Source organism: Pleurodeles waltl, chromosome 6 (assembly GCF_031143425.1).
Source record: "Pleurodeles waltl isolate 20211129_DDA chromosome 6, aPleWal1.hap1.20221129, whole genome shotgun sequence".
Taxonomy (NCBI): domain Eukaryota; kingdom Metazoa; phylum Chordata; class Amphibia; order Caudata; family Salamandridae; genus Pleurodeles; species Pleurodeles waltl.
Genome location: NC_090445.1, coordinates 1247557304 through 1247583441, shown reverse-complemented (window position 1 = coordinate 1247583441; position 26138 = coordinate 1247557304). Strand labels below are relative to the sequence as shown.

The 26138-nt window shown below is 44.1% G+C and overlaps 1 protein-coding gene across 1 annotated transcript in view; it reads right to left on the bottom strand.

Annotated features, from left to right (window-relative positions):
- The window catches only part of COL13A1 (collagen type XIII alpha 1 chain), a 650895-nt gene that overhangs the window by 247173 nt on the left and 377584 nt on the right, over window positions 1-26138 (bottom strand). The window contains exon 28 of the mRNA XM_069242266.1: window positions 9186-9284. Within this exon, the coding sequence (XP_069098367.1) occupies window positions 9186-9284 (99 nt within the window). The remainder of the gene's footprint in view (window positions 1-9185; window positions 9285-26138) is intronic.

Sequence of the window (26138 nt, the reverse complement as noted above, 5' to 3'; positions counted from 1 at the left end):
AATATTTGAGTGTGGCAATTCTGAGAAAGTTTTGCCTTTATTGATAAAATTGAATATCGAATCCCTAACAATTCTTAAATTACGGCAAGGAATCATAGACTGTGGGTTTGAAAAGAGACTCAAAATGTAAGTCAACAAGATGTGCTCTCTCATTTCAACAATTGACCTCCAAAGGCCTTTGTTGAATTTTATTAGATAATGGGCGCTAGGATACATGAAAGGTGTAGTGTTGTGAAACACACTTATGCTGAATGTTTGTGCTGCCTTCATGAGCAGTGGGTGCAGAGTAGATATGTGCTGAATGTATGTGTGCTGGGGGTGGCACAATCCATGGAGGTAACTGTGCTAGACAGTGTGTGTGCTGTGTAAATAAACTATGTGCTAGTCAGCTAGTTTAACTGTTAGGGTACATTATACAGTGGTTCCTGGATTATTTTCTGGGACGTCCAGGCCTGCATGGTGAAGACATGAGGAGGTAGAGGAATGCCCTCAGACAAATTTGTTTATTGCTGCATTACTGCAAACTGGGTGAGACACACTGGAGAATGGAGAGACTTCCTCAATACACTTCAAAGGGTCGTCTTTGATTGCCCATACATAAGAGTACACACTAGAATGCGTGGGTAAAATAAATCCCAACACGTGTCATAAAATGGAGCTGCTACAACTGACATGTTAAAATCATTTATATTGGTGTCCCTTGTTGGGATGGAAAACTCCTCTATCTGGTAATGTATGTGTACCCCTGCCCTGAGTGCCAAACTCTACTGTTATCTGGAACCATAATTCTCAATATTCTTGCCATGGGGAAACACGGATCATGCATGTGGGCCATGACTTAGGCCTGTCCTACAGATTGCAGTCTTGTTGGAATCAGAGGGGCGCCCAAAGCACTACCTTCATAGTGGTGGAAGTTTACCACATTCACCAGGAGTTAAGAAGCACAAGCACAGTTGTGGCAGCATGTCATGTAGTCATCAGTAGAAGTGAACAGGTCCTTTTTAACCTGTGTCACTGGAGTGAGGCCTACAGGCTAACTCACATTTTAAAGTTCTACTGCTGCATGATTAACTCACCCCTTGTCCTACATCAGCTAGCTGTAAAGTGTTGTGCTGTGCAGGAGTGGTGACTGCACCGACTGTGTGTGTGCCTGGGAAGAGTACTGGTCAGGGATAGAGCAGTGCTGTGCAGTGCGTGCATGGTGAATGATTGTACATGAATTGTGTACTGTTGTGAAACACACGGATGGGAAATGTGTGTGTGCCTGTATGTGTTCCTGCAAGTGGCACAATACAGAAAGGCTGGGCAGTGTGTGCAGAGTGAATGTGTGCTGAATGTATGTGTGCCAGTGGCAGCACAATACAGGGAGGTAACAGTGCTAGACAGTCTGTGTGCTGTGTACATAAACTATGTGCAAGTGTGCCTGTTATGGTGCATTACATGGAGGAGACAATCCTAGGTTCCTTTTTAGGAAGACCAGGCCTGCCTGGTGAAGACATGGGGATGTAGAGGAATCACCCCAGACAGATTTATGTATTGCTGAACTAGAAAAGGGTGCTCTTTGATTTAATGAGAGATCACAAGAAAGGGGCCTGAACACATCTCAGGAAGATGGTCCTGATAAGGGAATCATTAAGAGTGGGTCTGGGAGCCTGGGATTAAGCTTTTGATTCATAAATCACTGTGAGTGGGATCCAGGTGTGAATGTTTGTCACTCCCATGGCCTGTATTGTGGGACTATCAGCTTCAGAGTCTCACTGCTATGTAAGATGACCTTTCATGAAGAAGAGGGAGGAGAGAAGTGTTTACTTCAGAGGAAGTGGAACTCCAACATAAAACATCAAAGACAGATACCCTAAATTAGATTTGGTGTCTGGAAATGGACTATCAGAAGGGAAGGTGAGATCCCCAAAATTGTCATCTGCCAAGCAGCCAGACGGTCTGTGTGAGAAAGGGAAGGTCTGCAAGACATCTGCCTGTAACGAAGACTGGGGACCAAGGCCTGCTAGTCTCCCTGCTGAGTGAGTGAACATCACCTAAGGAAACCAAGACCATCTGCTTTGGAGCCTTCAGCACCAGTGTGTGCTTGCAAAGACCAGTGTGCCCTGTGAGGAAGAGGAGTCCTTTGTGCCAGGAGAGGGCTGCCATGAAGAGAGCCATCAGCAGAGTGCTGTGCTAGGAGTGTAAAGCTTGTGTTCCATAGTTGCAAAGACCCCCTATGCCTGGAGGGGCCTCTGTGGAAGATACTGTCCAATAACAAGACCTGAAGCCTGTGCTGAACCTTAGTGGTGACCCAGTAGGCCAGGAGTGGCTGCCATGGCTTGGACCACCATGTGGTGAGTTCAGGCTCTTTGGTTGGTAGTGTTGCAGCAACCCTTTATTCCAGAAGGGGCTGCCGGTATTGAGAGTGCTGTAAGGATCAGGCCGCCACCTGAGAACAGTGAAGTCTTGGCACGAAGGTCACAAGGAAGCATTGAGTATTCCACCTGACCTGCCCCTGAGAACTGAGAAGGATGTTGTGGGTGTATCACCACATCACTGGCACCCAGATCAGGAGCATTGGAATCCAACACTTCTCTCCCATTGGGGAGCACAGAACAAAATGGTTACTTACCAGTAGGAGTAGTTTTGCAGCTTGAAGGGTTTCCTGGATTCACATTCTGTGCATTATTTCCGCCATCTAGTGGTTGGGTCCGAAATTCTCTCTGTTTCCCTTTTTTTTCTTTTGCACGCGTTATCGACCACCATTTACTGCTAGGTCCATCTCCTGTGTGACCTCAGACAGCACCCCAGAAGTTTCGCTGCATGGTTACTTTTGCATTTTATTCTGTTCTGTGTCTGTTCTTTTTTTTATAGTTCATCCTAATATATGACCTCCTTCTCACCTGTTCATCTTGTTTTAATTTCCGGGGAGGTCGGTGCGTCGTATGTGAAACCAGAAAACTCTTCAAGTTGCAAAACTACTCTTACTCGTTTTGCAGCATAAATCCTTTTCTGAGTTCACAAGCTGTACATTAGATTATTTAGTGGTTTCTCCTTCCCTGGGTTGGTTGGGGTGAAATGAGGATGAGTTTGCAATCAGTTGTTGTAGCACCTTCTGTACCACCTGTGCTTCCTTATTCATTTGTATGTCCACACAATAATGTTTGGTTAATGTATGTGGAGATGCCCATGTTGGTGGTGCACAGATAATGTCTATGGGCACATTTGACATGAATGCTAGAGTTGCACCCTTCTTTCTGTTTGAACGCGCTTTAGGGCGAGACAGTAGAGTTTTCCCCACTGAGGAGTAGCATGTAGGCATTGTCTTCACAATCCATTGTGCAATTGTTCCTTTTGTAACTTGTGAATCTTTACTGGATTTAGCAAATGAGATAAACAATTTGTTCCCCTTAAGAAACTGTTTGGTCTCTTGTAGATAATATATTAGTGCTCTCCTCACATCAAGGGTATGAACAGTTCTTTATAGCTGTGTCTGTGGTTCCTTAAAGAACACTAGTAACGGAATGCTCTAACACAAAGCTTTCTTACTACTTTAGGTAGAAATTGAGGGTTTGTTCTGAGAACTGCCTTGTCTTTGTGTATTTGTATGTGTGGTTCTTGAATTGATAATGCCTGAAGTTCACTTGCCCTCCGTAGCAATGTGATTGGTATTAGGAAGGCAGTTTTCTGTATGATATATCGTAGTTCTGCTTTGTGCATAGGTTCAAATGGTTTTGTCATCAATTGCGTTAATACCATACTTAGGCTCCACATTGGGGCTGGAGCCTTCCTCAGGAGCTGGGGCTATTCTGTTGGAACCCTCTAGGAACCTTTTGATCACCGGTGATGTGAAAAAACATTTACATGATGCTTCCCTGGTGTAAGCAACAAATGTTGGCAAGTGGACCTCAAGAAATGAATAGTTAATCCTGTTGTCCAGCAATGAATAGTTAATCCTGTTGTCCAGCATGTGGGTGAGATAGATTAACCTCTTGTCTTGATATTGTACCTAAAGCATTGTTATTTGTGCATCATAAGAGATATCTTCTGTGTTTGGCTGCATAGCTCTGCCTCATTGCTGGTTTTCTTGCCTCCTTTAGTATTTCTATGGATCTAGGTGGCAAGTTCAGGTGTCCGAACTTTATATATTCAGGCGCCAAGCTGCTAGATTGAGTGTTGCTGGTTCCAGATAGAACACTTGTCTCTTCTGCACTGTGAGATGGTCTTGTTCCTCTTTGATTTTGATCCTCTGTTCCTGGACATCTCGAGGAGGTCTGAGTACAAGGTTTGTCAGAATCAGGTCCATCATTGGTTGCTTGACCTTCTCCAGTACCTTTGGGATTAGAGGAATTGGTTGAAAATGTAGGCAAATCTCCATGACCGGCTAAGTGACAGGGCATTCCATCCTGATTGGTGATGTTGAAACCTGGAGGTGAAGAGTTGGCATTTCCTGTTCTCTGCTGTTGCAAACAGGTTGATTGATGGTGTGCCCCAGAGCCTGAAGTTTTAAAAAGTTTTTCTTGTTTTATTTCTCATTCAAGTGGACTGTTTTCCTGGCAACTCAGTTTGTCTGACTCTAAATTGTCCTTCCCTGGCAGGTGAATTTTCTGTAAGTTGATCCTCTGTGATATCGCCCATAGCCATATATCTTGTGCTGTTTGCTTAAGGTGAAGGACTTTGTGTCTCCCAGTTTGTTCAGGTAAAACATTGTCGTATTGTCAGAATCAGTATGGGTTTCCATATTAAATGTGTTTGAAATGCCTTCAGGGATTAGCAGCACTGTGTTCATTTCTAGGAAGTTAATGTACTTTATTACATCTGTGCTATTCCACTGACCCCAAACTCTTAAGTTGCCTGTGGGATTCATCTGTTGTTTTGGTCATCAATGGAGATGTTCATCTTCAAAAGGCCTCCCTAGGGTTATGTTTCTGGCTTTCCACTGATGTACTTCTTTTTGAATCTTTTCTATTACAACCACCAGATCCTCCTAACTCCCAGTGGCTTGTGACCAATTGTTGCATAGCCATTCCTGGAAGGGGCACATGTGTAGTCCTGTAAGGACTATAAGGGGTATTCATGATGCTATTATGCTCATCAAGGTCATGATTGTCCTTACTCTCAGAGATTGCCTTCTCCGGTAGAGGTGAGTTTGGTTTATGATTGCCTGTACCCTCTTCTTAGTCGGATACGGTCGTCCTACCTTCTAATTCAATCTTTCCCCTGCTGTGTTTGTGGGGATGATTTTGTTTGATTTATGGAGAACCCCAGTTTTTGTAGGGTTGTGATCACTGTTAGAATGTCCTTTTGACATTTTTCCTTTATTTTTGCCTTCACTAACCAGTCGTCCAGGTAACGCTTGACGGGAATCCTTTCCTTTTTAGGAATGCAGCGACTGTTGCCAGGTATTTTGTAAAATCCCTTGGTGCAGACTTTATTTAGAAGGGCAAAACCTTGAATTGATAGTGTACCTTCTTGACCACAAATCTGAGATATCTTTTGTGCACCTGATTCATTGATAAGTGTAAATAGGTGTCTTTTAAGTTTATGGTTGCCATGTATTCCCCATTTTTCAGGATCAGGATTACCTCTTGCAGTGTTATAATTTTGAAGACTTGTGTGCAAATGAATTTGTTTATGAATCTGAGGTCCAGGATGGGCTTTAGAGTGAGGTCTTGGCACCAGGAAATAAGGTGAATAAATTTCCTTGTTCAACTCCTTTAATTGTACCCTTTCTATTGAATGGCTTATTAATGCATCTCCAGTGAATGGCTTATTTATAATAGAGGCCTGTACCTCTTGTTTTAAGCCTGCGATCATGAGCCAAGCATGTCTCCTAAGGGTTGTGCCTGTAAACATTTCTCTACGGGCTGTATCAACTGCATCCAGTGCTGATTTTAGACAAGTGTTGGCTTATGTTCTTCCCCTCTTGGATGATTGCCTTGGCTCACTTTTTATCATCCTCTGGGACCTTCTTCATTAGCTTCTCAATCTCATCCCATTGTTGGTGGCCCTATCTGTTGAGGAGAGCAATGGAGTTCTCTATTCACCACTGTGTTGTGGCCTCCCTTTCCATCTTCCTCCCCACCATATCCAGTCTTTAGCTTCCCTTCTCAGGAGGTAGACCTGTGGAAGTGTGCACGTTACTTCTCCTTCTGGCAGTTGTGACAATGATAGAATCTGCCACTGTGTTCCCCTGGATGTACTTGGTATCCTTCAAAGATGGTTTGTACTTCTTTTCTACCCTTGGGGTAACGCACTTAGCTGAAGCTGGCTCCTTAAAGGCTTCCTTGCCCTGGTCCAGAATGCTAGGCAGAACTGGGAGTTATAAGTTCACTTTACTTGATGGCATAAGAGTTTCAAAGAGAAAGCATGAGTCTCCCTTTTCTTCCTCTAAAGGCACTCCATACATTTTGGCTACCCTCTTTCCAGGCTATCGTACAGTGTAATGTCATCATGGGGTGAAGGTCAAGTGGGGTAGTTGTTGACCTCCTCTTCTGGGCTCTCTGTGTTCAGGCTATTTCATTTGGCCTTAAAGCTCCTTGCTGCCTATCCCCCTTTGGGGTCACAGAACTCTTCCTCTGCCTCCTCTTTATGAGGCTTTGGTGTCGCCGAGGCTTCTATGGCACATTCTTCCTCTTTCACGTCTGTGGTCATGGAGGACTTACTCGGAATGCTGACTTTTTTTAATGCATTGTCAAACTCCTTCTTGCATGAAAGGAGCACTGCCATTTCTGTCTCTAAGCTATAGCTCTTCTTTTTCACCTCTAGGGCTCTTTCGAAGTCCTGCGTCGAAGATGTTCTCTTTTTTGGTGTCGGCAGTTCTTCCTCCGAAAGTTTTGGGGCCTTTCGACTTGTGGTGATTTTCATCTATTTTGGCGGTCTGCCTTTCTCGGTATTCCTAGTTTGGGATCCTTGGGTCTCTTTCATTCGCTGTTGATCCTTGATCGTCATTTTCCTAGACACTGGGATGCCTTGTGCAACTTTTTCTCAGGAATCTTAAGTCTCCTAGGTTTTGAGAGGTTTTTTTACTTTTTTGGGTCTCTTTTCAACATCCTTCCCTGCCTTTTTCGTCACATGCTTTTTCACAGTGTCCCCCTCAAGGATTGCTATGTCCACTCCTCCATGGGCTGATTCTGCGCCTCAGACAGTAGCCTTGTCCTTGCTGGAAAAGCCCAGATCCTTCAGCGACGCTTGTGGTTCCTGGCTGCTGTACAATGCTGAGTGGTGTTCCTCTTTCTGTTTTCAGCGAACACTGATAGTCTTCAGCAGGAATACGGTGCAGGCCTCGCAGTCCTCGTGACTGTGGTCTCTCTGGAGGCAAAGGTTATAAACTTTGTGCGGGTCGCAATTAGGGCAAAGTTTAAATTGGGTATTTTCCATAACCACTACCTTGCTTCATTCTCCAACCACTTGCGATTTCTGACGGGATCCCCAGTTGGGAGTTTACAGCAAAAGGCTCCTTTCTCTGTACTGCTCTCCTTTCATCTCTCATTCCACGATTTGTCTAATTTTTTTCTCGCATTTATGGGATTTTTCGACATTCTTCCAAAAAAATACCTCTGAGCTCCTCCTGTTGCTTCCAGTCCCAACAGCGGAAAAAAGAATCTGAAGATGGCTACCACACACATGAACTTCTGAGGCATGCTGCAAAACATACCATGCCGGAGGAGCAATGGAGCATCTTGATCCCTGCTGAGCTGACCATGTAAGATAAAATGAGGGCCTGTGCTTGCTAGGGGCTGCCAATGTCTCCCAAGCGTAGCCTACTCACTGAACAAGACCAGAGCCTTGGGAGTGCCCGTGGACAGGGCACCCAATGAGACACTGCACGGGTTCTCGCTGCTGGAGCCGGTAAGACTGGTTCCAGGCCAACTGGGCCCTGGGGACTTGCTGCTAAGAGCGCTGTGGCGCCAAGACACTTTTGACTATTTTTTAATTGTCAGAGTGAATTCTTGAGTTAAGGCCTACTAGTGAACATTCTCTGGGTGCAGCCACCCGTGAATGGGGAATAACGGCAAACGCATTCTGAAGAACTGGTAAGACAGAGATTTGGCAGTAAAACACTTGGGCGGTCATTCTGACCGCGGCGGTCGGCGGTCGCCGCCCGCCAAGCGGTTCCCGCCGAAAGACCACCCGCGGTCAAAAGACCGCGGCGGCCATTCCGGCTTTCCCACTGGGGCGGCGGGCGACCGCCAGAAGACCGCCGGCCGGCCCAGCCCCTTCAACAATGAAGCCGGCTCGGAATGGAGCCGGCGGAGTTGAAGGGGTGCGACGGGTGCAGTGGCACCCGTCGCGATTTTCACTGTCTGCTAAGCAGACAGTGAAAATCTTTGTGGGGCCCTGTTAGGGGGCCCCTGCACTGCCCATGCCAGTGGCATGGGCAGTGCAGGGGCCCCCAGGTGCCCCACGGCACCCGTTCCCGCCATCCTGGTTCTGGCGGTGGACACTGCCAGAAACAGGCTGGCGGGAAGGGGGTCGGAATCCCCATGGCGGTGCTGCAAGCAGCGCCGCCATGGCGGGTTCCCTGGGCCAGCGGGAAACCGGCGGGAAACCGCCGGCTTCCATTGGCCCAGGAAGCACCGCCAGCCTGTTGGTGGTGCTTCCGCCACACTCCGCCATGGCGGTCATGGACCGCCAAGATCAGAATGACCCCCTTGGTGTTATTGCTTATAAATGATGTAACCTTTCCTTAAATGTGTAGAGTTTGAAATGAAAAACTTATTTTTTTTATAAAAATATGTATGTGACTGGACATTGATTTATTGACACTGCCGTGCACTTTTTCAGTTATGAGTTGTATTCACTAATCTGTATTCACACAACCCCCCAAAGGGAGCCTTCCACTGCCCATCCACAATTACTACTGAGAGTCAAGTGCAGAAGGGGTACTTGGCCCAGTTGCACAGGATCCATAGTAGGCTGGGCCCTGGGACATCAGAAGTAAAGGGCCTCAACCATGACAGATGGGCCCAGTAACCCTTGTGTGCCCCGTAGCCCTCTCAAAGGGGTTCCTACACTCCAAAGATGAACATTTGTATGCAAGACTTTGTTTATCTTTTTACAACCATTCTAACCATCATCACCAAAGATGTGTAGAGCCTTTACTTCAGCTTTAGCACATTAGTAATCCCTCCCACATCAAAGTGTACATGTCCCGCTCCTTCACACAATGTTGGGGATCCATTCTGCTTCTTCACTCTTACTGTAAGTCCTGGAAGTCCAATTGGTCCTGGTAGTCCTGGTGGGCCTGATATTCCCTGATCACCTTGCGCTCCTTTCTCGCCAGTTGGCCCATCAAGACCCTAAAGAATAAGGAGCAAAAAGTCTTACAATTATTTATTACAGTTTTGGAAAAAAACAACCTAGTCATTAACCCTTATCTCCCCTATTGAAATGTATAGATACATAATAAAAAGACATACACCCCTGTGATATATATATTTGTCATAGGCATAGGGCATACATTCCAAAGGAATATTTGTACAGGGTATGTGCAAACACTGCATAAAGTGTCTGCCACATGAGCCAGACAGAAAGGCATAAATATTGAATGATTAACCTGTGTCCACAAACATCCAGCCTTGACTGGATGTTCATAAAAATTGCCTTTGTTGCTTAACACGCATGCAAATTAGAAATATTGAATTTTTCAGCAGACCTACGTTTCCTGTATTTGTTCTTTTTCCTGACTACCTTTAAAAATATACCTTTCGTAGTGCCCATTTTGTTTAATTTTTACTCTGTGATAATGTCTTTCTCCATGTCGCAACACTTTTTAAATGTGTTCCATCACTTCTTTTGCAACGCTGTTTTATGCATTCACTGCCCCTTTTGTGAAAATGAATTACCATTGTTTCTCTAGAGACTTCACACAACCATTTTTCTACCAGAGTCTCTACTTCCAATAAGACTCATCAGCTGAAAAAGTTTGCTTCTGGGCTAAATTCATGCTTCTGGGCTATTCATTTTGCCCATCTTTTTAGTGTGTTTAGAGTCATGTCTCTCTTTTGATAGGAAGTGCATGCAGCTTGAACCTTTCAGTAGCCCAATTCTGAAGTCACAATAAATGCAACATTACTTCACCAGAAATAACTTCTGTAGCACAATACCCCCTTTCCTGCTGTTTATTCCTGTTCAATTTCACCATTATGTTTGTATCTCTCATTTCACACTCTCTAAAAGTTCACTTTTGGCATCACATATTATAGCCCTAAGCTGCTACCTTGTTTAATTTTCTTTAGGACAGAAGCTCCAATTCTGCATTCCTCCTAAGGCTATATGTACTCTAAAAAGCATGAACCTGTACATGACTATATGGACTCTTAGCTGCCAAAGCCTAAATATTTCTGAGGATTTTAAAATCATGCTTCCTATTTTCAAATATGTGTCGGGATTTACCCTTATGATTGATGTGCATGTCATCTTCCTTATCTGTGTCTTTATTAGTACATAAACATGCATTGAACACCATCATACCCAGAGTGATGTGTGAGAAAGCCCACTTGCCATCATTTCCTCAAAATAGATGTCTTACACGGTTGCTCTTTCAATTAGTTTCTAAGGAAATTGTTACTTACCTGTAGGAGTAGATTTGCAGCTTGAAGACATTTCTGGACTTTTCTCCATCTAGTAGATGGCTCTGGAAAGTCCTTTATGTTTCTCTTGGGCATCGACCAGTAGGTGAGCATACCCCTCCACTTAAGATGTCAATGCACCTCCAGAAGCCCCAGTGAGTTGCACCCATCTTCAGATTATTTTTCCCCCTATTGCTGAACTATATTTTTTTAGGGCTTTGTAAATCTTACATTGTGTATACTCTCTACACTGTGTTTAGGAACTCCCACCTTTTCTGAGATAGAAAGGAGGGTGATGTAAATCCCCCAAAAAAGTCTTCAAGCTCCAAATATACCCCTACAGGTAAGTAAATATTTTGTTTTGCAGAGTGAATCTTTTTGGGATTCATTGCATTGATTACATAGCAGTATTCTCCCCACCAAGGAGGTTGACTGAAGTGAGGGTGTGCTGGATGAGCTGGGCAGAAAGAGCTGAACGTGGTGGTGGTCCCATTGTCCTAGGATCATCATAGGCTGAGTTATGGGCAAAAATGTGTTGTAAAAGGAATGCCCTGCAAAGCATTATGGGGCGACTTTCCCGAGTGCAGTGAATATTGTAGTATCTGTTCTCAGGGAGAGTCGTGTTGAAGGTTTCCCCTGTGTTTTTTCTATTTGAAAGGTGCCAGTTTGCATATTTTCCAACTGCAAAACGTGGTAAGAATTTAGGAATGTGGCTGCAAGTTCAACCAGTGCTCATGTAAAGCGCTCCAATCTTCTGGTGTAGTTTGCGTTATATAAATAAATAAAAAATAATCGCCCTCCAGCTTGCAACCTTTTTCTGGTGCAGACACCACAAAGGAACAGCGAGATGCCAGAGGAAGAAGCAACATACCGCCACGAGCACGAAGCGGAGAGGCAAAAGAATAAAGTAGTGCTCCAATAATAAGGTATATGGCCAATTGTGCAATAATACATGTAACAAGGCCAGTCTCCAAGGAGGTAGCAACACAGCCACAATGTGGGACAAACCTAAGAATTTACCTAACAAACCAAAGGAATTTTGAAAGGCAGGTCAAGGAACGAATGATAGTGGAGGGATGTAATGGACATGATGAAAGCCCATAGAAGTAGATAACAGCATGTTGAGAGACAGTGCAGTTCCCCCGACTAAGCTCGACTTAAAAAAAGAGGTGCCTTTGTCAATTAGTAGTTGCACCTTTGTAATGGTGCATGTGTGAACTACAAATGAATGCAGCTGTTATTGCATCATTTCACCTTTAAAAAAATATTCTATTTGGCCATGTTGTGTCTAGATTGATGGTACCAACTTTTTGATTTCAGTATATGCAGATGTTATATTTCTTTATGTAAGAAATCCAAACAATAACGTATTTCCTTTACTTAAAGAGGTTATATACTTTGGACTCTTTTTAGGACTCTAAATTAATTGGAATAAGTCTCAATTTATCTAAATCACCCCAAAAACAAAAAGGCCACAATTTGAATTTCCAATAAAATGGTGTACTGAGCCAGTGGGCTATTTTAAAATACACTAGGGCCTGGAAAAAGTTGTACAAGAAAACTATGGACAACTTATAGATAAGATCAAGGAGGAAACTGGGGTCTTGCATTCTGGTCATTCTCCCTGGATCCCTTTAACTTGATTATGTTAGTTTCTTATTTGTTTTGTTTGGGAGTGCAAGTTACCCCAGCTGAGATAAGAGATATTGACTCTTCCATATGAAGGTGAGCATTATTTTTGGGTAGTGCAAGTGATTTATGTGTTTCATTGATACCATTTTGAGTACATAGCTCATCATATGGAGATAGTGAGCTTTATCATATTAGCCACCATCCCATCTAAATCCTGCATGAAACCTTGGGCACAATTTATGCTGCTGGATATATGCTTGGCATAGACTTTCTAGGTTTTTGTATCTGGAGGCTATATCGTCACCCAAAATCCTATCTACAGTAATCCCTGTTTGGAAGTTACACTGAAAACTAAAGCACAATAACAGCTTTTGTGATTGAATATAACAAAAGTAGGAGATCTTCAAATGACAGATGAGTTCTTGTCACTAAATCACTTTAAAGGAATGGGGGGGGCTCCTTGTCCTTACATACTTTTTTATATGCATGAGGAACTACTGCTTTTCCTACTGAGCCCCTTGCCCTTATATCCTTGACACCCCTCATCACTAATCAAGAACATAAGGGGATCAAACTGCACCTACAAGTAAGTAACCACTTCATTTTGTAGCGTGAATTGTTTCTGGATTCACATTATGTGAATTGATTTTGTAGCTGTATCTGTGCCCTCAAGGAGCTGGGTTGAAATGGGCTTGAACCTGCAGATGGGTGTTTTCAGTACCTTTTGTTCAACTTGAGCTTCTCTGTGCATTTGAATGTCCACACCATAATCTTTTGAAAAGGTGTGTATGGAGGACCATGTAGCTAAATGTAATTGATGAAAACGTTTGCTAGGAAGCCAAGTGTTGCTCTCTTTTTCATTGTAGAGTGTGCCTTTGGTTTATCCAGTAGCGACTTTTCCAATTTTTGTGGCAAGTTTGAATTGTCAGTGCTTTGCGCTGTGCATGGTTCTCTTGGTTACTGACACCCCTTTGTTTGCTCATGCAAAAGACACGAAAAACCAATTTCTTTCCCTTAGATGTTTTGTTTCCTGGAGGTAGTACATGATTGCTTTCCATATATGTAGTAAGTGGAGGACTCTTTCAGCATGCGGTAACAGGCAGTTGTACAGTCTGGTTTACATGGAAGTGTGACAACACCTTAGGAAGGAACATTTTAGTTCTCGCGATCACTCTGTCCTTATTGAATTTGTAAGTATTATTATAGGATGGTGAGTGCTTGATGTTCACTGACCCCATTGAGAGAAGTGATAGCTATGGGAAAGGCTGTCTGTAGGGTTAAGAATTTTTCAGTTTGTGCGCTGGTTTGAAAGTTACCTTATTAGTTGAATAAGTACAGTATTTAGGGCCAGATGTAGGAAACTAGCAAATTGCGACTTGCAATTTGCGAGTCCGTGTGACTCGCAAATTGCAAGTCGCAATTTGCTATGCAGAAAGGTGTCTCAGACACCTTCTGCGAGTCGCTATGGGGTTGCAAAGACCCACCTCATTAATATTAATGAGGTGGGTCGCAATTTGCGCCCCCATAGCGACTCTGGGCACTCACAGGGATGGATGCCTGCTGGGTACAGCAGACCTCCATGTCCGTGACTGCTTTTAAATAAAGCAGTTTTTTTTTTTTCCAAGTGTAGCCCGTTTTCCTTAAAGGAAAACGAGCTGCACTTAGAAAAAAAAAAAAATCTTTTGTTTCGGATTTTTTCAGGGCAGGTAGTGGTCCCTTAATAATAAAATAAAAATAATTTTGGGTCCAGTCACAAAGGGGAAGGGGTCCCATGGGGACCCCTTCCCGTTTGCGAGTGGGTTACCATCCACTTCAAGTGGATGGTAACTGCGAATCCATTTGCAACAATGGAATTGCATTCCACTGCGACTCGCAAATAGGAAGAGAACACCCCTTCCTATTTGCGACTCGGAAATGCATTTTGCGAGTCGGTTCCGAGTCGCAAAATGCATTTCAGCATAGCAAACACGCATTTGCGAGTCGCAAACAGCGATTTTCGCCGTTTGCGAGTCGCAAACAGTTTGCTACAACTGGCCCTTAGTTTCCAAATGGGTGTGGGTGCAGACCTTGGCAGTGCTAACCTCTTAGTACCATCCAGGAACCTCTTTATAACTGGTGGGATAATAGGCTTCCTTTCCCTTTGAGTTGCATGTGTCTGCTACGTTGGTGGAAAGGGGAACTTTGAGTGGTGCATAGGTTAGTTTTTCATCCAGCAAGTGGATTAGGTTTGTAAGGTTTATGGCACCCACCATCAGTTCCATTAACAAGACTTTGTCTTTTGCACCAGTGGATGTATCTGTTTCATTTTTTAGTGTAGCACTTGCACATACTTAATTCTTCTTTGGGGATCTCTATGGTTCTATGCTGGAGATCAAAGTGACCAAATTACAAAACTACCAGGAGTCAGGCCGAGACTAGCAGGTTCTGGTTGGTAGGCCTATTGGCCTTGAATTTTGAATAGATACTGTGCTGCTGGAAGCCTTACCCTGCCTACAAGATCTCTCTGGTGCACTGCACGGCTTTCAGGATTCGTAACATGTTTGAGTGCCTGAACGTGCGTATTACTACTTGAATCTGGTAGGTGTATCAAGACCAGGGTTGTTTTCCTTTAAATTCACAATTTCCATATGTCCTGAGCTAGTTTTGACAGCAGGTATAAACTTGTTCTTTCTGTTTGTCGAGGGAGAACACTGCAGTTGTATTGTCCGTTTGGATTAGCACTGTCTTTCCCTTTACATGCATGTGGAAGGCATTCATTGCTAGGAGCAAAGTTTTTATTTCTACAGGATTATGTGTTTGACTGTCTCTGTCGTGCTCCATAGGCTGTCAGTCCTGCGGTTTCCCATGTTTGCATCCCACTTTGTACCAGGTGCATTTGTGGTGATGGTCACAATTGGAGTTGGTGATTTGAAAGGTTTTCCCACAGCAATGTGATCTGTGCTCCACTACTTCGTTTACTTCTGAATCACTTCTGTAACAACCACTAGATCCTCCCTATTCCCCACAGCCTTTGACCAACAGCAATGCAGCCTTCCTGTATTGAGAGCATGTGCAGTCTGGAGAGTGGTTTGAGCGGGATGCAGGATGCCATTTTACCTATTAGTTTCCTTATCTTTCTCACTATGAGAGTCTGCCTCTTCTGGCAGAGGTAAGCTTGGGTTAGAAATGCCTTGATTCTTTTGTGTACTGGGTAAGCTTCCCCTTTCTTGAATTTAGTGGAGGGGAAGATTTCTCTAGGCTTAATGTGAAACCTCGTCTGTGCGTTGTTTTCATTATAGTTCAAATGTTCACCTGACATTTGTGTTGTGGGTTTGCTTTCAACAACACATTGTTTGGGTAGAGGTATACGTGTATACCGTGCATCCATAGGTGGTCGGCTACTGCTACCAGTCATTTTGTAAAGATCCTTGGTGCTGACTTTATACCGAAGGGTAACACCTTGAACTGGCAGAGTACTTTGCTTTTGATGAATCCCAGGTATTTCCTGTGAGCCATTTGCATTGTCAGGTAGGCAGGCATCTTTTGTTTCTACCGTGTTTAGGTAATTCCTTCTTTTTAGCAGAGGAAGGACCCAGAGTAGGCAGCCTTGTTGAAGTTCATACCCCAATTGAGGTTTCTAGGGGCCCTTACAAACTATACTGTTAACTCAGAAGGACATACGGACCCCAGTAATCAGAGGGAATATGACAGGTTCCGAATTCACTGGGGTGAATGATATTATTGGAGACAGAGAAGTTGTCAGTGGATCCGCTGCGCAACACGAACCTTCTGAGTAACTTATCTACTTTATCACAAATCACGACTGATGTATCACAAGTTCGAGATGATGAGTTAGTGACAATCCTCTGCTGGAACATTGCTGGGCTCGAGCACAAAATGCGAATCCCAGATTGGGGCCACTTCATAGATGAACACAAGATATGTATATTCCAAGAGACATGGGCTTTGGAGCCCATGCACAGATGTGGCTTCCAAAGCTATTGGGTCCCAGCCCATAAGGCGACTTCAGGGAGACCTTCAGGTGGTCTGATTATCTGGGTTAGCTGTTCTCTCAAGTGCCGGGTCGAAAAATGGACATGGGCTGCGCTGACTTGCAAGGTTTAATATTATCACCCACAAGTAAAAAAACATTACTTTCAGTAAATGTATACAGATGAGTGTGGGTAGTAAATGTGAGTCTGATGCTTTGATTGCTCTAGATAACATTTTATCCAGTAAATTTTCCATCTACCATATTATAATTGCAGGGGATTTTAATGCGATCTTTGAGCCTTATCTAGTGGCCCAAGAGCTCTATGAAGAAGAGGATATCTTCTGGGGTATCCCGCACTTAGCACCGAATAAAAGTCTTAAAATGAGTAGAACAGCCTACCAAATTGCTGACATTACACTTGCGTATGGTCTCCGTGCCTGCAATGGCCGCTCCTGCTCAGATGTCAAACCCCATCCCACCTTTAAGCTTGGAGCTTGTTAGAGCCACATCGATTACTTCCTACTGGACATTCGTTTGTGGGGACATATAGTCGATATGGTGGTAACAGAACATGAAGAAAGCGACCACAAACCGCTAATTTTATTTATCAGGGGTCTGCTGTCCACTCTAGAGGCCCCTGATTCTAGGGATCATGTACAGCAGCTTGTCGTGACAAACAATAAGCGCAATGTTAAGTGGGATGCAGTTAACTCCTCCTTAGGCTCTCTTACATCTATATACAGCCTAGTAGGGGACCAAATGGAGCATATGCTCCTTTTATCGGAGGATGGTGAGAGGCTCCTGGCAGCCCATTTGGAATTTTTTAATTCCTTAAAAAAATACTTTATTAAAGAGACGGTTGCCAAAATGAGAAATAGGCGCAGTGAGAGGTGGTTTAACCACTTGTGCAGGGAAGCTAAGCACAAGTTACTGAGGGACTTGAGAAGGGGGATCAGAGAGCCTATAAGACAATCTAGAGAGGGCTATAGACAGGCACTCCTCAAGGCACGCAGGAGCTGGGAGGAAACACGATGGGCTGCCCTCTTGGAATCAGCAAGAGTTAATGCAATTTTGGAAATTGATTTCAAATGATAGTGGTAATCTTCAGCCTTTGCCCAGTACTTCGATTCTCCCTGTAACATGGGTAAAACATTTTGGGTTACTTTATACGGGAATAGATGGAATAAAATTTCAGAGAAATGGCCGAAAATTGGAAATCTGATGTTCCCCCAATTAAATTTACCATAGCCAAAACTAAGGCAGCAATAACTTCTCTGAAGTGGGGGAAGGCTCCGGGGCTCGATAAAATCCCGGGTGATCTTTATAAATCGAACTCCGATATTTGGGCCCCTTACCTGAATAGGATCTGTAATACAGTCGCTGCAGGAGCACCTATTCCCTGGACTTGGAAGGGTGCTGAGATAGTCCCCCTTTTAAAAAAAGGTAGTCCTTGTGACCCCTCTTATTATCGCCCAATATGCCTCCTTGACAACCTCCAAAAACTTTTCGCAAAGCAGATTCTGTCACATTTAGATGACTGAATCACAGAGAATGGGGCCATCTCTGACTTACAGGCAGGGTTCAGACCCGCGGTCAGTACAATAGACCAGGTCCTGAGGTTTTTAGCAATCAAATGGAAGACTGTGGATGTTGGAGGTGGGAATTTATATGTGGCCTTTGTCGATCTTAGAGCGGCTTTTGATCTTGTACCTAGAAATAAACTCTGGCTGACACTAAGTAATATGGGCGTCCCTAAAGGTCTTTTGAACCTTATTGTCCAACTCCATGAAAACACCTTTGCACAAATCAGGAGCTGCAAGGATGGCGAACTAACTGATCCAGTTGCTATTAAAAGAGGAGTAAGGCAAGGCTGTGTTTTAGCCCATACCCTCTTCCTTTTATATATAAACAACTGTATCAAATACCTAACTAACTGTATTAACGATTCACCAAGGTTGGCAGGTAAGAAAATTCCAGGACTGCTTTATGCGGATGATGCCATCTTAATAGCCAAAACATCCATGGGATTGCAAAACCTGGCTGACCAATTCTGCTTGTTCTGCAGAGATTATGGTCTGGAGGTTAATGTTAAAAAAACAAGTTTAGGATATGCAGCTCATGGAAAAAGAAAGTAAAAGTGAATATATCAATGAATTCTACTCCCTTGGAAAGGGTCTCTGAGTACGATTACCTGGGGATTAGGCTAATGGACTCGGGCAGTTGGGACGCAGCTATCAGAAAAGGGGCACTCACTAATTGTCAAAGAGGAGGGGGCCTTAGGGCGTAAAGCTAGACTTGTAGCTAGCCCTCCTTTCAATCCCATCTCTGAAATCTATAAAGTTCAAATTCGAGGCACTGCACTGTACGGGGCAGAGTTATAGGGTTCTCAGAGACAGTTGAATGCCCTTCAAATGAAAGAAAACCACTTTATTAGACACATAACAAGGTTGGGAAAAGGCACCCCGATGATCCCTCTTAGACTCGAGCTCGGAATAAACAGCATCAAAGATGTAGCGGGTCTGAAGCCTCTCTTATACTGGGTTCGCCTTTGGAAAACAGAAGAACTAGAACCCTTTCGCGAGGCAATTACAGATCTCATAAAGACCCAGTGCAGCTGGGAAAAAGTTGTTTGTTTGAAGGAGATGAAATTTATCTGGGGCAAACTGGGTTTCCCCCATTTTTGGGAGAGACCCCAGTCGATCCCCAACAATGCCGCCTCACTAGTCAAACAGAGATACTGGGAGAAGGCCAACGAGGAGATTCTCCACAGTAATGGGGTGTGTCGCCTGACATCAGAGTTTCTGCTCGTTAAACAAGAACCATGGCCTGAACAATTCTTTGATCTCCCAATACCTGCACATGCCCGTGTTTTACTTCTCCAGTTCAGATATGGAACCTTACCAGTAAACAGTTTTATTACCCGATGGTCGAAGAACAGTTCTGTGGCCAACAAGTGCACAAACTGCACTTATGTAAGGAATCAACTGAGCATGTACTGTTCTTCTGTCCCCTATACAATAGTCCCAGGGAGAAATGGATTATTCCATTGTGCAAAGTTTTGCTATTACAAGACTGATCCAATGCTCATAGAATCTGTAAATATGACTCGTCCACACTGGTAGTAAGTTCGGTTTCCAAATATCTGACAGCAGCTTGGTCTATTCGTCGCAGAGCTAATACAGTGTCAGGCCTGAGGAAAGAATTTCATGGATATGACCTAAAAAAAAAATATGACTATTTTTCCACCTCTGACATTATGTACGCAATTACTCTTGTTCCTGCTCCCCTACCTTCAGGGCCAGTTGCCAATTTGTAAAAAATTATCCTTTCTTTGCACTTGCCTGGCCATTGCACCATATCTAGCTTGAACTTGCTATCTATCTTAAACTATAATTTTGGCCAATTTTGCTAGATGGTGTAAGCACTTTTACAGTTGTGGCAATTTTAACTGCTGAATTACGCATTAGGAATATTGGAGAATTACAAATGGCTACGATTTTTGAAAGGCTCTCTTCTCTTTTGTTTTAGTGTTTTTATCTGATGGTTTTAGAGATTATATTTTTACCCTAAATTTCATTATATTCTACCGTAACAACATAATGATAACAAATGTATTCGTCCCTTTTTGAAACCTAGCCAGCCTATTATTTTATCATTCCATGCTTACCTCTCATGCTTTATGGCTGAGACAAAGTAATTATCTATTAACTTATTCTCAATATCATAGCACAATGCACTTTACATTGTTAACACCAGAATTATTATTATAATAGAGGATCTGGCCACAGATTGTGCCTTTCTTTAGAATAACGGGATAATGAACTCTAGACTGTCAGTATTCTAATTATTTTTACAAGTAATGGTTTTGGTTTTATTTTGTATTTATGTATGTATTATCATTCAAAAGCACTTTTTGCATTTGAAACAGATATGATTGGTAGTTTACATTACAGGTGCTTGCCAAGATGTGCTGATGAATGGTTTTTAAATAGGCAGGATGGTCTTCTGTTATTCTCCCTAAATTATAAGGAATATAATGGCTGTTTTTAGTAGTTGTACTGAGTTTTATTTCTTATGTACAGACATTTTATTGTACTCTAATGGTCTAAATTTAGTCCGAATAAAGAGATTTTGATGATGATGACCTCCTGTAAAGTTGTCATCTTGAAGCGTTGAGTTTGTATGCACATGTATAACTGCTTGAGGTCTAGGATCAGCCTACAGAACTGATCTATTGTGGTACAAGGTTTTATGAAGAGGAGACCCATTTTGAGTTTTCTCATAATGACTTTCTGTGGCTCTTTTTTTTATAGGCTCCATTACATCCTGCCCCAGGGGGAGTCATTCTTCCCTTGAGTGAGCCCTCCCGCTTGGTGCAATGGCAGGTCAGTTGTTGAGAAACTTGATGCTTGATGAAACAGCAGTGTTTCAGTATCCACTTGACCAAGGTGACTGACCCCCATTTGTGGATGTATTGCCCTATTCTGACCCCCCCTTTTTGTTTGTTGCTGGGGTTGTGCTTGGTGAGCGGCACTGTTTGTTGGTCCCGATACGCTTGGGGCATGCTCTCTTCCCTTGCCCTTCCTTCGAAAGGGAAGGCATTCAGCATATTGCCACTGGTATGCTGGTCCCTGTGGCACTGATAGCTTGCTAGAACTTGGCTATTGTGGGTCTGTTCTGTGCTTGACGGTCTTCTGGCTGCCATGTCCCCCCTCTTGAAGGACCCTTAAACTGCTGTGCCCCAATTGCCTTAGATATTTCATTGACCTTTTAAATTTGCTGTAAGGTTGTGTGCACCACTGGACTGAAGAGTGTCGTCTTTAATGGGCATATACGGCAGATACACAGGGGGACTGCCAGCTCCTGCTGCAGCATGCAGTCATGCTGCCAGCGTAGGGATCTGATGTGGGCAGCCTGGGATGCTGCCAGTGAGGGGAGCTGGCGAGGCCACCTGGGGTGGCCTCCCAGTGTTGCCCTCCAATGATGGCAAGCTCTGGGGTGCCCGGGTGGGGCTGGGCACACACAATAAAAAAGAGAAATGTGGTGTGTGGCAAAACCACAATGAAAAGGCTCTTGCAGGCTCAGCGAGAGAGCCGATATTATGATATTCCCTACTTCTGGGAGACTTGCCCCATAATGCTTTGCGGGGCATTCTTTTTAAGGAACATTTTCATCCATATCTCAACCTGTGGTAGCTTCAAGACGATGGGACAATCATCAAATTGCTCAGCATGACATGCTCTTGCTCTTTGATTCTGGTTCCTTACTGAAAGTTGGAGGACCCCAAAATCATCACCTTCCCTGCTTTTACAAGCATTTTTAAACTCTTCTATGACTGGAGCCTTTGTTTTAAAGCTGGGAGTAGTTTTCTCTTTAGGGGCCTCATGTATGGTAACGAGAAGGACTGGAATGCCTAGAAATGTTGAATGCACTGTTTATGTGGTTATGCCCCCTAGGAGCTGATAGTATGGATACACTACAAAGTTCTTTCATCATATTGTTTTACTGGAATGCTCTCTATGGGTTGCTCTGACCATTACAGCTACTGCCAAGTGTCTGAAAGAATGTGCAAACACAAAGTAAATTCTTGATAAATGTTTGTTGGGTTTCCATGATAATTGCATGCTTTTTTTGATTTATCATTATCACAATTATTACAATGATTCATGCCAAAGTAATATAGTTATTACACATTGACTGTTGAAACTCACTTGATATGTGGGGGGTCACCAGTGGTTACACAATGTCGTCTATGGTATGTTCTATCTGTCAATGTATATTTGTAAATTACTGCTTGGGGATGCGCTGGTTTTTGGTGGCCTTGGTAACCGGACCTAGGGTGGGACTACGTCCCCAGGTATACCTGCAGCAACAACTCGCACTCTTAAAAGTGCTTCCTCATCATGCAGCGCGAGACGTGCTGGTTTTTGGTGGCCTTGGTAACCAGACCTAGGGTGGGACTACGTCCCCAGGTATACCCGCTGCAACAACTTGCACTCTTATATGCTTCCTCATCATGCAGCGTGGGACCTGCTGGTTTTTGGTGGCCTTGGTAACCGGACCTGGGGTGGGAATCCGTTCCCCAGGTACACCCGCTGCAACAACTCGCGCTCTTAAGTGCTTCCTCATCACTCAACGCAGGAAGCGCTGGTTTTTGGTGGGTTTGGTAACCGGACCTGGGGTGGGACTACGTCCCCGAGGTACACCCTCTGCAACAACTCGCATTCTTAAGCGCTTTCTCATCAGACAGTGCGAGACGTGCTGGTTTTTGGTGGCCTTGGTAACCGGATCTGGGGTGGAACTACGTCCCCAGGTACACCCGCTGCAGCAACTCTCCCTCTTAAGCGCTTCCTCATCACGCAGCGCGGACACGCTGGTTTTTGGTGCCCTTGGTAACCGGACCTGGGGTGGGACTACGTCCCCTAGGTACACCCACTGCAACAACTCGCGCTCTTAAGCGCTTCCTCATCATGCAGCGCGGGACGCGTGTGGGACGCGCCCCAGCATGCGCCCGGGTGAAGAGTGGGCCAAGACGGGCCCGTCTTCGCCCATCATCGCCTGACAGAGGCTGAGCTGGGCGTCATTATCATCCAAGAGTAAGACTGACTAACTTGGTTATATATTTTGCTGTTTGTTATCGTGTAACGTTGAGATGGGGAAACAAAATGCTGTGGATATTCCTACACATGCCAGAGGGCCAAAGATTTCTAGGAAACGGCTTGGGAATAAAACAAGTATTATATCAAACCAGGGAAGCCATTCCCTAGAAGACATAGATACCTTAATAGAAGAAGTGGAGACTATTTTAAGAGATAATTTAAACTCTTTGCCTTTACAACAGGGTCCCCTTGTCACAAAAAATCCAGATATATTTAAGAAAAAAACAACAGCAACCTAATTCCTCCAAGGACATTTTATTAAAAAAGACTACTGGAACAATTGGGTTGCAATCACCCTGAATACCATGTAGTGGGTCAGATATAGTGGCGAATATTACAGATGACCCTCTAGTAGGGGACGAGGGTCCTTGTCTACCCCTGAGCCCTGAGGTTGTGATAATACCCATGATTCCATGCTCTAATCGATTTGGACCCTTGGGGAAAGATGAATGACCCTGTAATGTTACCACACACAAACAGATGGGGTCATGTACAGAAGGTGGTGTTGACAAGCAATCCACCTCTGGCCTTGGATAGTTCGCCGAGACCGTATGTCAACCTTGATTTGTCCTCTGTCCACCATAAATTAGATGAGGTAAAGAATTTGGTGCTATCACTTTCTAAATTACTGATGAGTAATCCTAGGTTGGCATGTGGTTGTAGCTGCCCTCGATCGAGATTGGATGCTTCCTATCCCAATATGAGGGGCACATCCACTATTGCAGCTGAATGTAATTCTCGGTTTCAAGTAGATAATCAACACCTACAATCTAGTTTTATCCCCACCTCTATTCCACCAGCTTCACCCACTGAAGGACGTCAGGCTCCTTCTGAGATCACTCAGCATAAACGTGTGACCACTGTTAAAGATCAGAGTTCTAGAAGGCCTGGTAGATCTGGTAAACTTACATCTATTAGTTACAATAAGGACCAATTAGGGGGAACTGGCCCACAGGTTCTGAGTGGAGCAGCCATTTCAACAACTCGTCGCCTCAAGCCACCTGATGATGTTTCACAGTCGGTTGGAATGAGATGGGCTGCGCCCAAGAAGCAGGTCCAAGCTTCCGGGAACCAAGGAGACACATTGTTTTTGGTTGAAGTACCCAAATTATCCCAAGGGGTTGTGGAAACCCGGGATTCCCTGTTAAACAAGGTTATATACTGGTTGAGAGTCCAGCGGAAATGTATTTCTGTTATCCGTGCAGATATAGTGGAGGTGGACCGACACTGTGAGCCCGGATCTAAATTTGATTTTATTTCTGTTTGTTTTGTGGACAGGTTGTTAATGAATAATCTTATCAACTTTGAACTGCGTACTTGCTATCTTAGAGAGTTTAGTGAAGCTGGTATTAGACTCAAATCCACTCCACCTTCCGCTGGTCCAATGATAAATTATTAAGATGTAAATGGCAGGGAAGTTAACACTAGCCTTAGACGTGATTTGACTCACACAGGGAATAATTTGAACTTGAATTTGATCCAGGGTATTGATTGACTATCCACTGATCCCAAGCGAATAACATCTACTTGGAGCTCGGTGGGTGGGCTACGGGTGCCCAATAATTGTGTTGGTCATGGGGAAGCCCAGTGTCTTGTCTCCGATTTGGTAACTTCTAGTAGGGGCAAGGTGGGTTGGCCTGGGGTGCCTATTGAGTCAAATGACTATGGGGGAGTCCAAGGCCCTGAGCCTAGCAATATGGGAACAAAAGCCACACTTCTTATTATGTCCTGAAATTTGGCTGGGCTGGGTAGGACATTGTTGGATCCTGACTGGGCCAATTATATAAACAAACAGGATATATGTTTATTCCAGGAAACATGGGCTGTGGACCCTGTTTGCTTGGATTGTTTTTTATCTTAACAAGTGATGGCCCTACCAGCGGATGGAAATGCGGGTCGTGCCAAAGGAGGTTTACTGGTACTTCTTAATAAGAGGTTACAGTGCAGTCACTCGTTATTAAAAATGCATTCCCTGGATTTATTAGGCGTGCAACTTGTACTTAATAGAGGGTTTAAGATGGTGATAATTAACGGTTATGCAAGGTCTGTGCCGCGGACACAGGAGTCTCAGACTATAACTCAGTTATTCGAATATCTAGATGATCTGCCTCCTAATACTTAGGTAGTAGTTGAAGGAGATTTGAACTGCACATTTGAACCTTCCTATTTAAGTAGGGACCTAGTCGATGAAGAGGATGAGCAATGGGGTATACCTCGTTTGGTTAATGAGCAATTCTGTAGTCGTTCTTGTGTGGCCTACAGTTAACTTTGCTGTGTCTGAAGTATGGTCTAAGGGCCTGTAACGGTCGAACATCTTCCGACCCAGATATTGCAATCACCTTCAAACGAGGTGAAGTGTCAAGTGTTATTGATTATTGTTTACTGGATGTCAGGTTATGGCCAACACTGGAGGATATGAAGGTAGAATTCCATCATGATAGTGATCATAATCCTCTGCTTCTTACCTTATATAGTTCTGATTTTAAGAGGTTTTTGAACATCCATCACACCATTGTCCCTGAGCCACAACTGAACAATAGTCTTACCTGTGTCAGCTGGCCAAAAGTTATGTCCAATCAATATACGATCAGGGAGATTTACAAATTGTTTATTGGTATTATGTCAGACAATGAGGGATATAAGGTTGCTGATATTCCAATCCTTACCATCCATGAGGTATTGATACATAAACTACAAAATTTATTTTATAAAAGAATTCCAACTAAGTTGTTTGGTTACACATCAAGGAATAAAGAATCGTTCAACAAAGATTGCTCAAAGGCCAAACACCTATTGAAACAAGCTATTTGTGTAAACAAATCATTGACTGTTGCTTGGCGGAGTCCTTCCTCTGTGTCACTGCTGTTGCCAGCGGGCGCTGGCGTTCGGCATTCGTGTTCATCGTGTTCGTGCTCAGAAGCCCCAGAAGTTTTACTCCAGCTGGACGGGGGGCTGTACGGGTGCTGCATCAACAGCGGACAGCGGATGGTGTTGGGAGCAGCCGGGCACCCAAAATCACCCGAAATCTACCCCAGACCCTGAAACCTGCACCTGCACCCGCACCTGCACTTGAACCTGAACCGCACCTATCAGCACATCGGCGGCAAGAAGGGTGGCGAGAAAGGGCGGACAAAGCCTCTCTTGAGACAGAGAAGAGGTCAATGGAGGTATGCTGTACGCTCTAACGTCACTGGATATCACAGGACTGCGCTACAGGAGAACAGAGCTACGGTTCGTCCCACCGCCACCGCTGCTAGCTACTGCTCCCTGCCGGAGGGTTGCCCCCCCCCATCGAGGACTCACAAGACTGATCCGCAG